This window comes from Falco peregrinus, chromosome 5 (genome assembly GCF_023634155.1).
Source record: "Falco peregrinus isolate bFalPer1 chromosome 5, bFalPer1.pri, whole genome shotgun sequence".
In the NCBI taxonomy this organism is placed as follows: domain Eukaryota; kingdom Metazoa; phylum Chordata; class Aves; order Falconiformes; family Falconidae; genus Falco; species Falco peregrinus.
This window is the reverse complement of record NC_073725.1, coordinates 71,927,685-71,942,359: the sequence shown is the minus strand read 5'-3', so window position 1 is coordinate 71,942,359 and position 14,675 is coordinate 71,927,685. Positions and strand designations below refer to the sequence as shown.

The following is a 14,675-nucleotide window of genomic DNA, read 5'->3' as shown; positions in this document are numbered from 1 at the left end:
AGGGTGACATGTATTCCTAATGCATGCAACAAGCAAGAGACTCAACACAGGTCTGAGTGTCTGAACTGCAAAAGCCACAAGTTCAAACAACAAGACTGTAATAATCAGGGAACTGACCTGTGAAGACACGTTCTTGTTGATGATGGCTTTTACACTCACACCATAGTCAAAGTCTTCCAGTTTAGTCTGCCTGGAAAACAGCTCTCCACTTAGGCCCATTGCTTGTGGAAACTCAAGCTATTTGACAGAGTAAAATGTAAACATAATCACTGCCTCACGTGATTTGATGTCTGAACTTCTAGCGTGAAGTGAAGGATGCATATAAGCAAATGTGTATATAAAATTTTACCAGTTTTACCCAAAGACACTGAAAAAAAAAAAATCAAATGCAGTAAACCCAGTATGAAAACAAAAGGTCAGTGTGTTTCTTACAAGACAATATTGATACAAATTATGATTTGATCTGCTGAGATACTTGTGGTCTTTGTCACGGCCAGGACTTTATTCAACTAGAAAGTTTACAAGCACAAACCAATTATAATTCTAAAGACAGTGCAGCAAAACAGCCACCAAGACATAAAAAAATAAAACACCATAAATAAAAACCACCAATACCTGGAATGAATGTGCCACATCAATGTGTAAAAGATGTCTAAAATCTGCCTGACTGGATTTGTCCTGGTATCTCCCTAGAAAGCTGAGAACATCTTCCTTATTGACCTTCAAGGTAGTCTCAAGTTCATGCTTCACCTATGTGTTAAGAATGTGAATAAGTGGATAGCATTATTAACCCTGTATATTATGAAAGATGAGATAAATCATCCCTACACATTATGAAAAATGAATGACTTGTGAGCTATTACATTGTGGCTCAGAATGAAAAATGCACAAAGCTCAAAAGGAAAACACTAACTGCATTTGGTAAGAAAGATGAATAGATACACCTAGATAAAGATGAGAACCCTGAATCCATTCCTTCCCAGTACTTGTTGTTATTAATAATATTAAAAGGTAACAATATTTTTAAATGTTATATTAATATTATTATATTACTAGACACATTATTGTAATATATTACTATATAAAACGATGTATTAGGGAAGCACCAACCACATCACTGTCCTCTGAATTTCTGGTTGCAGCATTTACATGGTAACTACATACCTATAGCAAATTAGGTCTGAAAAGACAATAAACTGTAAATAAGCAGGTAATTAACCTCTCATTCTAAATGAACTTAATGGAAAATACACTCACATTTTGGTGACTGTGAGTTAAAATGCATATTTCAACATCTTTGGGGAACAAGCTGTAGTTATAAGGATGAGTTAAGCCAGCACAAATCTAAAAAAAAGTTTGAGAGAAAATGCAAGGAACGTAAGAGATATACAGTAAATCACTCATTTGTTGGCTTTTTGGGTATGTCAGATTACAGGTAATTCTTACATAACTCACATAGGGGTTTTCAGGTTGGTAACCAAGTGTAAGAGTTTGAACTGTTTCCTCCACCCCATTTATCAAAACTTTTGTTTCCATGCAATAGTGCTTTTGCTTTTTGTCAACAGTAAATGTCTCCCACAGAAGGAAGCTCTGCAGAATAGGCACTTTAAAAGGATGCCTGGAACAAAACAAGGAATAAGAAAAGTGTAAAAGATCTTAATAGACAACTACAAAATGAAATCATGCTAAGTTCAGTCTGAATTCCAAAATTTTCAGTTGCAGATACCATCAGTGTCAGGTACAGAAGCAAAACACATACGACCAGGAGCTCTAAGAAATTACACTAGAGTGTAATTACAACTTCATACAAACTACACAGATTTACCAGAATTTCTGATAAAGAGTTTCCATCAAGGATTCAGGAAAGGCTTGGAAAAGCATGGGAGAGGGTGATGCTCTAAAATTCTGACATGCATAACCAGTATGTACACTTTATATACCTGCACGGCCAAGACTTCATTTCAAATAGGGACACAGTCCAAAAACTTATGACGGCAGCTTTCAAAATCTCACCCATATTTTATGCTTTCTGTAGAAACAATGTAAGAATATCTGCTTGCCAAGAATCCTGTGCAACAGATGTTCAGGCACTACATATTCCTCATAGTAGTTTACTACTTCAGTGTAATGTGTTATGGATTTTATTAAATATTTCTGTACATTTACATAGTTGGATGTCTTGGAAAAATGCATTAACTTCTATAAGCAGACACTGGACTGCCTTTATACATGTTAAGAGTATCTGGTACAGCTCTTTGTTATTCATTTATGCATTTTTTTCCATTACTGATAAGGCATCTCCCGGTTTTTCAGCGATCTCCAAGATGTACAGTGGCTCCCAAGGGAGACTGTGCACTCCTATTGACCCTACTACGCCTTAAGAAAGCTGAGATGTCCCCAGAGATGATCCAGATGGCTCAAGTCTGAGTATACATTTTTACCAAGGCCTTCAAGCTGTGTTTTGCTAACGGGTAATGAAGAGGGACATTTCAGAGACAGCCAGTCTCTGGAAGGAGCACACTCATTCTCATCAGGAAATGGAAACACGTTCAAAAATCTAAACAAGACTATTTGTTATGTGTTTTAAGAGGGATACCTTTGGCTTTAGAGTAGCTGTATTATTCCTAAGGACTAGAAAAAAGGCATCTGGCTGGCACAGAGGATTATATCTGCATTTTGGAACTTCTCACCACTTCCAAATTTGGACATACCATAAATCCTGCTGTTTTCATGAAAGGAGGCTGTACGGCCAATAGAATTGCCAACAAAAATGTTGCCACAGCACACGTGGCCTGTTGCCTTTGACAACTTTGTTCACTGTCATTTCAATAAAGAAAAGAAAAGCTCATGGATGCAAATAACCAGCCAATGAAGTTGGTGTGCTTCAGCCAGTCCAGAGAGCCAGATGGGAGGAAGTACAGGCTTTGCGCATGCAGCTCTTCCACGTTGTAAAGCCTAGAACGTTTCCCAAGAGCATCAAGACGCCCATTACATTTAGGCCAAAACATTCTTAAGAGACAGAAATAATATGACCACTGAACCTGAAATGGAGGGTTCCACGTTTTTGATAGATCATCTTCTCCTTCTTCAGCTCTTCTATCTGACCTTCAAAATGCAGCATGACAGGCAGACTTTTATAATCTCTCCATACAGTCTTCACAGAAAAGTTTGTCTTCTTGGGCTGTACTCAAATCATGAGACCAGAAGAGGAAAGAACAATTTCATCAGATTTACTGCATTCATATTCAGGAATGTCAATATAGAAACCACATGCTTCAACAGATTGCAGTGAGGCTGTCATTTCACAGATCAGCCCCTTTTTACTTCACTTTTAATCCTGATTTCCATAGATTAGAAGTGACATTAGTAGAAAGCCAACTTCAGCAGAAGACAAATGCCCTACAATGTATCACTTGAGTGTAATCTATTTGCAGTAGGTTTAGCTTTGGTACCAGTACATTTACATAAAAAACCTGATTGGATTTCAAACCATGGAATGCTATTACGAGAAAAACACTTTTTGGTTTAAGACATCCTGCAAGGAACTGACCAAAATTACTGATTCAAGTGTCTCTTCGGAGGACAAACTGCTGATTACCTTTCCTGTGCTGGAGACATCAAAGCAAGCAAAAATGACTTTACGATTGGAAGGGACGCAGAGGCTAAAATAGCATATAAACCCAGCGTATTACTACACTCAGTAGCAGGCAAGATATTTTGGTTCTCCAAGACAGTAGAATCTTCCACATCTGCCAGACATTTGCATCTGAATGTAAGTAATCCCATCTACAGCTCTCTTTCTAGCCATGTAGTCTCTCTTTGTCCTCTCCTCTCTGACTTCCTGTCTGTAGTCGGCCTCCCAAATACGTGAGAACTACACCACACAAGTTTTTATTTTATTTTTGAACCTAGTTTTATATCGCAGATTGTCAAAACAGACAGAAATAGAAGTAGCAGTAGAGGTGTTTAAGTTTCAACACTAGCAGTAACATCTCTCAGGAAGGTGGCAGACCTGAAAAACACAGTGCTGAGTCACAGAAATTCTTTCTTACCATTGGCAGATTCTGATAGCTGGCTGTGAAGTTAAATTCCTGTTTTGTACTCTTTATCTTAAAGCAGAGAAATTTGTCTCGTTCATTATTCTCCAAATGAACCTCATTCTTCACAAGCTGATTCCACAGAGATATCATTTCACTATAGCTATGCAGAACATTCCTGCCAAGATGATTAAATGTGGATGCCTGAAAAACAAAGGTGAACACATTAGTCTGGCTGAGTTAGGACAGACAGAATCCTACTGTGCCAGCAGCACAGCACAGAGGTGAAAAGAAAACATTTTCTTGGAGATGATCATTACAAGAACTATTAGAATTAGTGTGCCAGCTTTACTACTATCAAAATATTCTGAATTGCCATAATGAGCAAGGGAGAGAGAAAAAGCTAAACAGTTGAAAAGAATGTAGTCAATGAACATTTTTTCTCATTCAAGAATGTTTCTGACAGTCCTCCACACTGTGCCTCAGCCAGCAGTAATCTAACAAGGGAAAGCTGCAGTTCAGAATAGGGACACCTTAAACATAAAGCTTGGTTAAAGATTTAGACAACTGCAGTGGATTCTGAAAGAAAGGCAAAAATTCCAGGCACTCATCTCCTTCATACAGAGGCAGATAAGAAATCAGGCTTCTCCAAGAGGAATCTAAACTTTGCACAGTGGCAGAGGTTTATCATATTGCTTAATGCACAGCAGCTGTGATAACATCAGTTCTAAACCCCTCTTGCATAGTACAGTCTAAAAATAAATCAGGAGGAAGCTTAGAATCCATAAATTCGGGGCATACTGATTCCACCCGATGGATATTTAATCATTTCGTAGAAAGTGAAAGAATTCCAACAGAAAAGACAGACTACACGTGGAGAACCTGTTATTGAAGGTTCTCTCACAGGTTTGTGGGAGACTGGAGTCATCCTCTAAGTCACAACAAAAAAAAGAAAGTTTTACTTCTCAGGATTATTCCTAACCACTGAACTATCCAGTACTCTAGCCTGCAACAGGCTTACCATTTTTCCTACTGAATCTGATCACATTGCAGAACTACCTGTAGAGATACTTATTCATTTTGTAGAGGTACAGTGGGATAAGCAGCAAAAACACCTCAGTGGCAAAGGTGTTCTGCATGATCAGAACTCTAATATTAATTGAGCTCCAAATGCTCATGGAGGATTTTTAGCAACAGTACGACATATCAAAAGGCAGCAAGTGCCATGAACTACAGGACAGCCTATTGAACAGGACACTCTCCAGGAAGAGGCAGGTTACATTCTTCTCAGGCAGAGAATGCCTTTAAATCTAATGCCTCAAATTTAGGTGAATGCTGTAATCACTGGGCTCCTATTTAGAAGTTTGACTATTGTTCTTTCAAATAGTAATTATTATTTGTATGCTCCTAGGCAGAATCTGCCACCAAGTATTTGGGCTTTGTGCAGGGAGCAATGGACTCCTCTTCCAAAGGGGAAGAAAGGTGGTGGCCCTAACATTTTTTCAAAGCTAATGAAGACACCCTGGCTGTGCTGATTTGGCTGCCCCAGAGAAAAAATAGCAAGCTCATCATTCAAGCACAGAAAACAAATGAACATAAGCATTTCAAGATACTCTAAGATGGCACACAGTGCATGAGTTTCTTAAACAAGCTACTTCACACAGCCTGCTGTACAAGCGTTATTTCAGTAAGATGACAGTTCTGTTGGGTGTCTACCACAAAGCTCTATGATCAAAGCTGAATGCTATAGGAAGCACCATGTTACTAACCTGCAGGTATGTGGTAGCTGGTGTGTAAATGTGGACTTTCCCTTCCTTTTCATTGACTTGATCTTTATAGACTAGTTCCACTATAAGATTCTTAATGGAGAAAGCTTTTCCAGTTGTCAGCTCCACAGTCAATAAATAAGCAGAACGCTGAGACTGATGTAATTTGTGAGCTGCATACAGATATAGCCATGGGGTGTCTATATTTAATTGACCTGAAAAGCACATATATTAAAGCTGGCAGAAATATGAAATTTCAAGCTACGTAGATTTTAACTCTGCAACAAAGCTCGTAAGGTGCTGGAGTTTTGGAATGAGGCTAAAATGCTACTATCAACCTATTCTCTTCCAATTGCCAAAATCCCTGGATGGTATATAATGAAATTAATTTCCTTCACTAGCATAACATACCACACAGTTTAACACATAGGGAGGTTTGCTAATAAATGGAAATTTATGAAGTCCAGTACCCAGATGGCACCAGGAAAGGGTTCTATTGCATGATCTGCAACAAAACGTGAGATCTTTACCTGAACTGTAAGTCTGTAACCATTATTCACATAATTACAATAATGGCCTAAATCAAAGCTGTTCTGACAGATGCCAACACAGAAATTTAACTCTGCAACACAAACATTTTGAACAAGATTTGTAGGTTGTTCTGGGAACTAGTTTATAGACAGCCCAGAATGTTTATATCTGACAAGCTGCAGAAATTTCACTAGCAGACTTGAAATTTTGCTGGTTATTTATCAAATCATATCATTCACTTGTGATACAGTTCAGTAACTCACGACTATTTTATGACAGACACTCACAAAGTAATCTCCAAATTTTTAAAACTTCAGAATTAATCTAACTTTAGTTTGTTTCACCTTAACAAGCAGAAAAACCATCCAGTAATTCAGACCACTGTATTAAGCTAGTTGTTTTGCATTAATAAGGATCCAAGTTTTCACACATATGGTGTGTACTAGATTTGAAAAAAATAAGTCTCAAAAGCAAATTCAGTACGCATTCAGCCAGTCATTGCCCTGATTTATACAGCTTTATCCACTGAAGCATAAATAGTAGTGGCATTCAATCCATCTTCAGAACCAAACGGCAGAAAACTGATTTTTGGCACACAACTTGTAACTTAACCCCTATTTGGGAAAGAATTCTAAAAATGTAAAATACAGCTTCTTCTTATTATAAAGGCCTGCCCCCTGCTGTACTTCATGAAGTAAAATGTCTAAGATAAATGTGATTTTGAAAAAAATATCCATACATATACACAGGTGTTTAATTTATAGCTTAAAATACACTATCAGCATTCTGCTCAGTGTCCCATTTTCTAAGGCTCTTAAAACTAACTTCATCGCTTTCTAGAGCAAAGGATTTTTTTAAAACATGGTTCACTACTTGGTCAGTTATCTCAGTCAAAAGCTAACAGGACGTTACTGGTCTGCATTAGAAGCATGGCATCAGACAGCTATCCCACCCTGCACAGCACAGGAGAGGTTATGCCTGCAACACTGGATCTGGTGCTGAAGCACCCAGATCAAGGTGGGTGGTGAGAAACCAGAAAGGCTACAGCAGGGGCTGCTATGATGATAAAGGGCCTAGACCTGTGACAAGAAGAAAGGGAGCCAGGCTTGTTAAGTCTGGCAAAGGACCAGGGGAATTTAATAGCTGCCTATAGCTAACTTGAAAGTAAATGGCAAAGATGAGGAACACACAAACCCTTCAAAAGAAGCAGACAATACAAGGGACAACGGCCACAAATTGCACTTTGAGAGCTTAACAAACTGGGGGGAGAGGCTAGCCTGCTAGGCTGTGGGAAGTTGGAGATTTCAAAAACAGCCTAGACAAAGCCCCAGTAGATGTAATCTATTTTTAGGAACAGTCCTGATTCGAGCAGGAGGCTGGTCTAGATAACCTTCAGGGTTTGTCTCTTCCAACCAGTATTTCTATGATCCTGTTACACTCACACAAAACCACCTCACAAAATACCAGCAGCAACTTTCAAGGCATGCTTTTCTAAGCACAGGCTGGAATTGGTTTGTGGTACTTCACCTTCCCACTTCTTCAGGCCATTTCTGGATGCGTCTTTCCACTGCAGTCCCGCCACAAATGGCACGTGGTTGTTATACTGCACCTCAAAGTTGGTGCTGCTCTGCAAATAAACCTGAGAGCTGTGCGAGTGCTGCAGCTGGGTTCTATAATTCACCTGTTTTTCCAGGACTTGCATGGTAAACTGGAAAACAAGTGAAGCAAATTTAAATAAAAACACGATCCTATCTTCAGGCTCATCTAGGCTAATTCCACACACACAGTAGCAGGAAGGTCACAGGTAGTGCCTCTGCTCTGCACTTCTGCCATTCACTTTAGAGCTTTTCATGCATGCTGACCAATTACAGACTTCAATTTCTCTAATATACATTTGTTACACCTACTGGAGATTCAAACCAGAAGATTTCCACCAATTTTTAACCATTTAGTTTGCTGGGGGAAAAAGATTAAAAAAAAAAAGATTGTAACTCTAGGTCAGTCTGTGCTGGGACCACAGGCAAATTCTATGCCTACAGGTACTCCCCTACGGAAATATAGTAGTAACAACCCACCTCAGAAAACTATTACCTATTCTCAGACAATAACAGAAGATCTGAAACTTCTAAGAAATAACACAAAAATCTATAGGAATTGTTTCTTTAGCTTCTGTAAGAACTTTCTACAAATAAAACAAAAGACAACAGGGTATGCCCATACAAATAATTATTTTCTTTCCTTTTGTAGCCCATAGAATGTACTTCAAAAGAAGGCATAAACTGCCTCTAAGGCTTTTAGTTATACTTTACTACAAGGGAAAGCTTTTTACTGATCCAGGGTAGAAATCAATTTATTAAAAAAAATAATAATAATAAAAAAAAAAAGGGTCTGATGTTAGTTCAGCTACTGCATTCCATGCCAACTTTCACCTAAATGCAGTAATATTCTGAGTTGTTATAACCTGCACCCTCCTTCCACAATGTGAGAGCAAAGCAACCTTCACAAATCTCTGCCATCATTTTATATGTGCAAACTCTGTGAAAAACTCAGACCGCAATACACCCAAAATTTTTTAGTATTTGAAAAATTCATCTACTGGCTTTCTCTTGCTCATTTTAAATGTCAGTGACCAACACGTGCCTGGGTTAAAACCTTACCTAACTCAAACTTATTAGGTCTGAATATCTGACTTACACTATTAATACATAACACAGTTAGGAAAGAAAAGTCTTAACAAATAAATTTATCCTAAATTTTTTCTTAGTTTGTCTGTTAAATATTGGAAGTGAAGGTCTTCCTCTTCAACAATCATGATTACCTCCATGAAATAGTTGACCAGAGACAAACTGGAACTGTTCTTAAATGTTTGGCTGATCAGCAGTTTCTTCTTGTTGTTTATTTCATCCCAGTGTTTCCCATAGTTCACTTCCATCTGAGAGGAAACCCAAGACGCACTCACTTCATGTTTCATATGAACCTAAAGAACAGAAAACCACTTTTTTCCTGTAAACCACGCTTTCACTTTTATTCACTGCTGTTAACTGCCCGTAGAAATATTCCCAAGTAGCAAGCAAGACTAAAGCAGAAAGGGTAGCAATTTTCCACAGAAAAATCATGTTCCATCAAAAGATATAAATTCAGTGTAAAAGCCCAAAACTTTTTGTCTATGTGGTGCCAGTCAAACAACTTTTCTCAAAAGCTAAGGTTACTGGAATCAAGTACTCCTGATGGACTGCCTCACATGGATTCACCATGCAGCTGCAAAGCTTGGCAAGATCTTGCTTCATGGGAAATCCTAACACGTCTTGGCTTCAGTCCAACTTAGACCAAAAGCAAATCTGAAATTTTCCTTTAATTCAGAAGCTTATTTTTCAGCCAGAACTCTGTTCTGCAGCAAATACCCAGTTTTAACGGTGATTTGCCTTTACATTAGCCTTTGCCTTCATGCTGCCTCTGAAGCAAGAAATTTTAAACAGATCTGCTTTTCTGCATGAAAGGGTCACACACTGAAATTTCTACGCATACAAATCCGAACCAGAAAATTAATACAAAGCATTATAAAATGCCTTATCTTCCAGACATAAAACTTCTGATGAATAAGCAAAGAGAGTTCCTGACTTTTAGTTAAAAGGATAGAACAAGATAAATCACATACTTATTAATACTATTTTTTATATATAACAAAAATTTTTGTAAGAAACATTCTGCAGAAGTTTTGTGAATTAAGACATTAAAAATGACATCACTGGAGAGTTCCATCACTTACAGATGTAATGGACTGCACAAATTAGTAACTTGACAAGATATCTTTGTCTACACAGAAAGCAAAGAGAAACAAGATGAGAAGACTGATCCAAAAATGGTATCTTGGACATTGCTCTAAGCCCCTCAGTATGCAAGTGACACAAACGTACTCAGCTCACAAGCACACAAGTGCTTTGGTCAGTATTTCTACCTTGTGATTATAGGTCGGAGTCTGCATACAGTGAAATTCATGTGCAATATCAAGTTTGTACATGCCATGTGCACCTGTCTCCACTTTAATCTTTTGCCGCGTACTGCATTCGTGATGAAGGTTTTTTGCCTCTCCTGTTCAAGTTAAATCACAAAGTTACCCATTCAAATAAATCAGAACTGAACTTTCAAAATGTTATTAGTATAAATCCAGTATTGGCTTCAAGATTTCTATTTTTCAAAAACATTAAAAGTGAGATTTGTCTATTTTTACAGATATATACCTGTTGATTTATCCTACGAATCCAAAGGAAAGTACACATTTAATGAACGTGCATTTAAGAACAGCGAGTTCATATTTGCTAGGTAAGTGATTTACACCTATTTAAATAAAAGCACTACCCCAGTAAAAAGTAAAAGACAAGTAGATATTTAATTCATGTAAAAGGTCTAGCAGTATGTTCTGCAACCTAAAAGTACTGACCAAAGTTTGTGAAGATTGGTACCAATACTGGTATATCTGCATTACCATGACGTTTAGCTCAAGAATTATCTTCTCTATCTGCTCTAGATCTAGACACATTTTACAGACTACAATGTTGTTGTCAAAACACTGTTTCTGACACGTGTAGCAGGAAGGTAAGTTCAGGTAAGTCCAACCTAACAGCAATCAATAGCTTTGCACTTCCAACTACAGACACTCTGTATATACAAAATAACTTGTAAAACATTGGAAAAAATCAGTTAGACATTACAAATTTTTTTACCCCACAAGCTGTACTACAAATGAAAGTCCTAGGAACAATGATGTTATAGGCTTTACATGGGCTTTGTTTACATTATTAAAATTTGTTTCTAAGTTCAGACAATTTGAAACAGCTACTTTGTATTAAGAGTGGAATGAAAATGATCAAATGATTTAGGCCAATTTTGTTTAAGAAAAGCAAAGGCTCTCTGTAGATGTTTACCATGTTGCCGTGTTCTTTCACTCACTTTTTCTTCAGAAGCAATAAATAAATAAAAGCAGGCACTAAGTTTATTACTTAGGTAAAATTTCTTTTAAGTAAAAGGACTATAAACTAATCATGATCAACCTTCACAGCTTTCTTGGGCTCTCACAATATTTGATGGTTTTCTGTAACCACTCAGCACCCAACATCACGATATTACATGATGCTACATCTTAAACAAAAAGCAATAACGAATTTCTAGCCCTTGTGGTCACGGAGAAAAAACCTTAAAATAAAGAATGTGAAGTTTCAACCAATGAGTAAGATTACTTTTTTCTTTTTCTTTTTTAAATTCAGCACTTCTACAAGCATTCACCTGCTGACCACTTCAGGCAGAACAGTCGTCAAACTGGGTTTATATACTTAGAACTTAAGTTGTATTTTGATATAATTTCATAATTACATAGCTATAGTTCAGCATCACCTAATACTGTTTTAATTGTTCAGGTATGTTCTGTTTGTGTGTATAAAATACTCTGATCAGCATGCCATTTTCAGCAAAATTATGGGGTCATACCTCTGCAGGTCTAAGAGAACTTCACACTAGTGATATTGCTACATACTCTCTGAATGTGCAACATACTTTACATATACAATCACCCTAAAATGCTATCAGGACTAGCTATTAGAATTATCCAATACTCTGATATAATGATGTTCTCCTGCTTTGTCCAATAAAATGAATGCAGTTCATACACCGCAGCCACAAGAACACAGCCAACTGTTTCCTAGAAACAGTCCCCCATATTTTTAAGCGTATGTATGCAACTATTCATTTTGCATAGACATCTGAGAACACCAATTAGGAGCAATTCCCACTGAAGTAGTGATTTTTAATTAAATGTTGGACATGCTTGTGAAAAGCACATTAAAAAAACGAATTGTTTTTTATATGCAGACTCAAAGCGTAAAGTTTATCCAAGTGAATAGAGAAACTTGTCCTAGGCCTCAGATCACAGTTTGAAAATCAACTGAAATATTTCTTGTTAAGAGAGTGTCCTAGTCATACAAGTTACTGGCTTGCTGAAAAATGAGACCAACAGAATGTTTTTACTTCCCCTCTTTTTTACTGTACCTAGGAGTCCATGCTTTATCCTCAAACCATGAGACCACAAGCCTTCACGTTGCTGGAGAAGACCAATGACATGAACTCCAAGAACACCTGGAAGGAAAGTCTCCCCTTCCAATGAGTATTGTCTCAGTTTATCATCAACCTTTTTCTCCAGAAATGCTACAAAAAGAGTAGAAGTGATTATAAAGTGGTAGAACATGAAGTTACTTTAGCTAGTAAATGGAATACGACAGTGGGAAACACACAAATGCATTCAGTCTCATCCCATCTGACTGAGGAATCCCATGATGTACTCCTTGTGCAGTAAAAAAAAAAAAAAAAAAGCTGAATGTTCAGTCTCTTTCTCTCATATGTATATGACTACATATACAGCCTGCAGACCACATTTCACAGATACTGCTTACAGTTTAGTGAAATTAATCCAGTCAAAGCTGATTCTAAAAGGAAATAAATTCTAACAGACTGATCTTTTAATTACCTAAGACCTAATATGAACATGTGGATATTTACTTCTACATTAAGTCAAAGCAAGGCTGCGGCTTTGCAACAGGACTGGTGCAGCCTAGTTCTCAGGGGATAAGAGTTTGAAATCCGACCAGAAGCATTTTCAGATGCAAACACTGGCAATCCATATGAAAGCTAAGGATGAAAATTTCACCAGAAGATGACCTCCCAAAAAACAAACTGACATTCTGCATTCATTACATTTTACTTTTATTTGAAAATATTGCATAATGCTGTGACATTTTAATGCCTTTACCACATGGAGACTACAGTAAGAAGGTATTAAGGAAAACATAAGAGCCTTAGACTTAAGGTCTAACCTTACTGGTTTATTCCACTGTATTAATTCACCTTTTAATGAACTGATGTTCATTAAACATCAGTTTTAATGAACTGATGTTATACAAATAATAAAGCCCTCTTTCTGACACTTTCTATCTTTCTCTAAAGCATATTTGTGGGGAAAAAAAAAAAAAAAAAGACTTCAGGATTTTTAGAACAAGGGTCTTAAGAGACACTTAGTGACATATGTGTGTCTCTGCACTGTTTTGTGCAACCAAGAGTGAAAGCCAGAAAATATTCTAAAAGTTGTTATTGTTTTGGCATCTTTTTGTTAAGTGATTCTTTATATCTTATTTTTCCCACTCTCTTCAACAGTAATTAAAACCAGACTTAAAAACCAATTTATTTTATAACCCCTATTATTCTGAAATAAATGTTAGTACTAATTTAACAAGGATAATAATTTTAAAAAGCCGTCTTAGTAATTTCAAAGGAACTTTAGAAATAGGTATCCAAAGTCAGGCAACCCTAATATATAAGGGCTCCAGAACTTTTACATGGCAAATAGTTATTGTCCTCTAACCTGAAAGAAATGCAGCATCCTTCAATAAATTATTCAGGGATACTGAAAAAGCTATCTTCTTGCCAAGCTGTTTAGTGATGTTTCCTGACAGAATGATAGGACTGCTTTGCTTTATCAGCTTTACCTCCAGTTGGGTCATGAATCTCTGCTCCCCACTCAGCATCTGCAAATCTGTCATACCCTAGAATAAACAAGCAAATGAAAAACCAAAACCAAAACCCAAGCCACTCAACAGTACAAATTGATTAAGTTTTGAGAAAACAATACTATAAACTTGGGCATTTCAGAAATGAGAGGAAAGGAGGAAGAAATGAGATTTTTTTCCTATACACCCAACAAGCTTCCTTTCACCCCTGCTGACCATAAAACTTGCTGTTAGTAAATAATGGGGATGAAGGATAGATTTGTTTTTCCAGTTATAAAAAAATCACAGTGGTGTGAGATGCTATTTCCTTCACATCTTGCTAGCTTCAGCAGTGACTGAAATCACTAAGAACATTACAATCCTGGGCCAAAAAATAATATGGTGTTACTCAAAATATTGGCAGTCTCACAGAGGTAACTAGATTTAGGTTGGACTAGATGCAAATGCAACAATCTGCAACACTAATTAGCATTTGGGTTTGTGAGAAACATCCAAAATGTCTTTGTTAAATATTACTCTAGAAAAAAAATAATCTGTTAAATAATGTGCTCACTGTAGGAAAATGCTGTGTATTTAAAACCAACTGGCTTTGGAGGCCCACATAAAATGTCATCCTGCTATAGGTATCAACTGGATAATGAAAAAATTGTTCAAGTCCTGGAATATAAACAAAAATGTCAGTAGGGTTTCAGTGATAAACTCCTACATGCATTTTTGTTTGCTTTTTCATTTCAGAGTTCAGACATTGGCGTTCTCTTGCTTAGTCCCTAGGACTTCAAAAAAATGCAAAA

The 14,675-nt window shown here is 37.1% G+C and overlaps 1 protein-coding gene across 2 annotated transcripts in view; it reads right to left on the bottom strand.

Moving 5' to 3' along the window:
• LOC106112882 (uncharacterized) overlaps positions 1-14,675 on the bottom strand; it is a 106,453-nt gene that overhangs the window by 46,377 nt on the left and 45,401 nt on the right. For both annotated transcript variants that reach the window (XM_055805921.1, XM_027796432.2), the window contains 12 exons: positions 13,740-13,920; positions 12,374-12,529; positions 10,290-10,423; positions 9,153-9,311; positions 7,862-8,042; positions 5,807-6,018; positions 4,053-4,241; positions 3,042-3,181; positions 1,456-1,618; positions 1,258-1,344; positions 616-750; positions 118-237 (listed from right to left, as the gene is read on the bottom strand). In XM_055805921.1, coding sequence (XP_055661896.1) covers positions 118-237; positions 616-750; positions 1,258-1,344; positions 1,456-1,618; positions 3,042-3,181; positions 4,053-4,241; positions 5,807-6,018; positions 7,862-8,042; positions 9,153-9,311; positions 10,290-10,423; positions 12,374-12,529; positions 13,740-13,920 — 1,857 coding nt within the window. The remainder of the gene's footprint in view (positions 1-117; positions 238-615; positions 751-1,257; positions 1,345-1,455; positions 1,619-3,041; positions 3,182-4,052; positions 4,242-5,806; positions 6,019-7,861; positions 8,043-9,152; positions 9,312-10,289; positions 10,424-12,373; positions 12,530-13,739; positions 13,921-14,675) is intronic.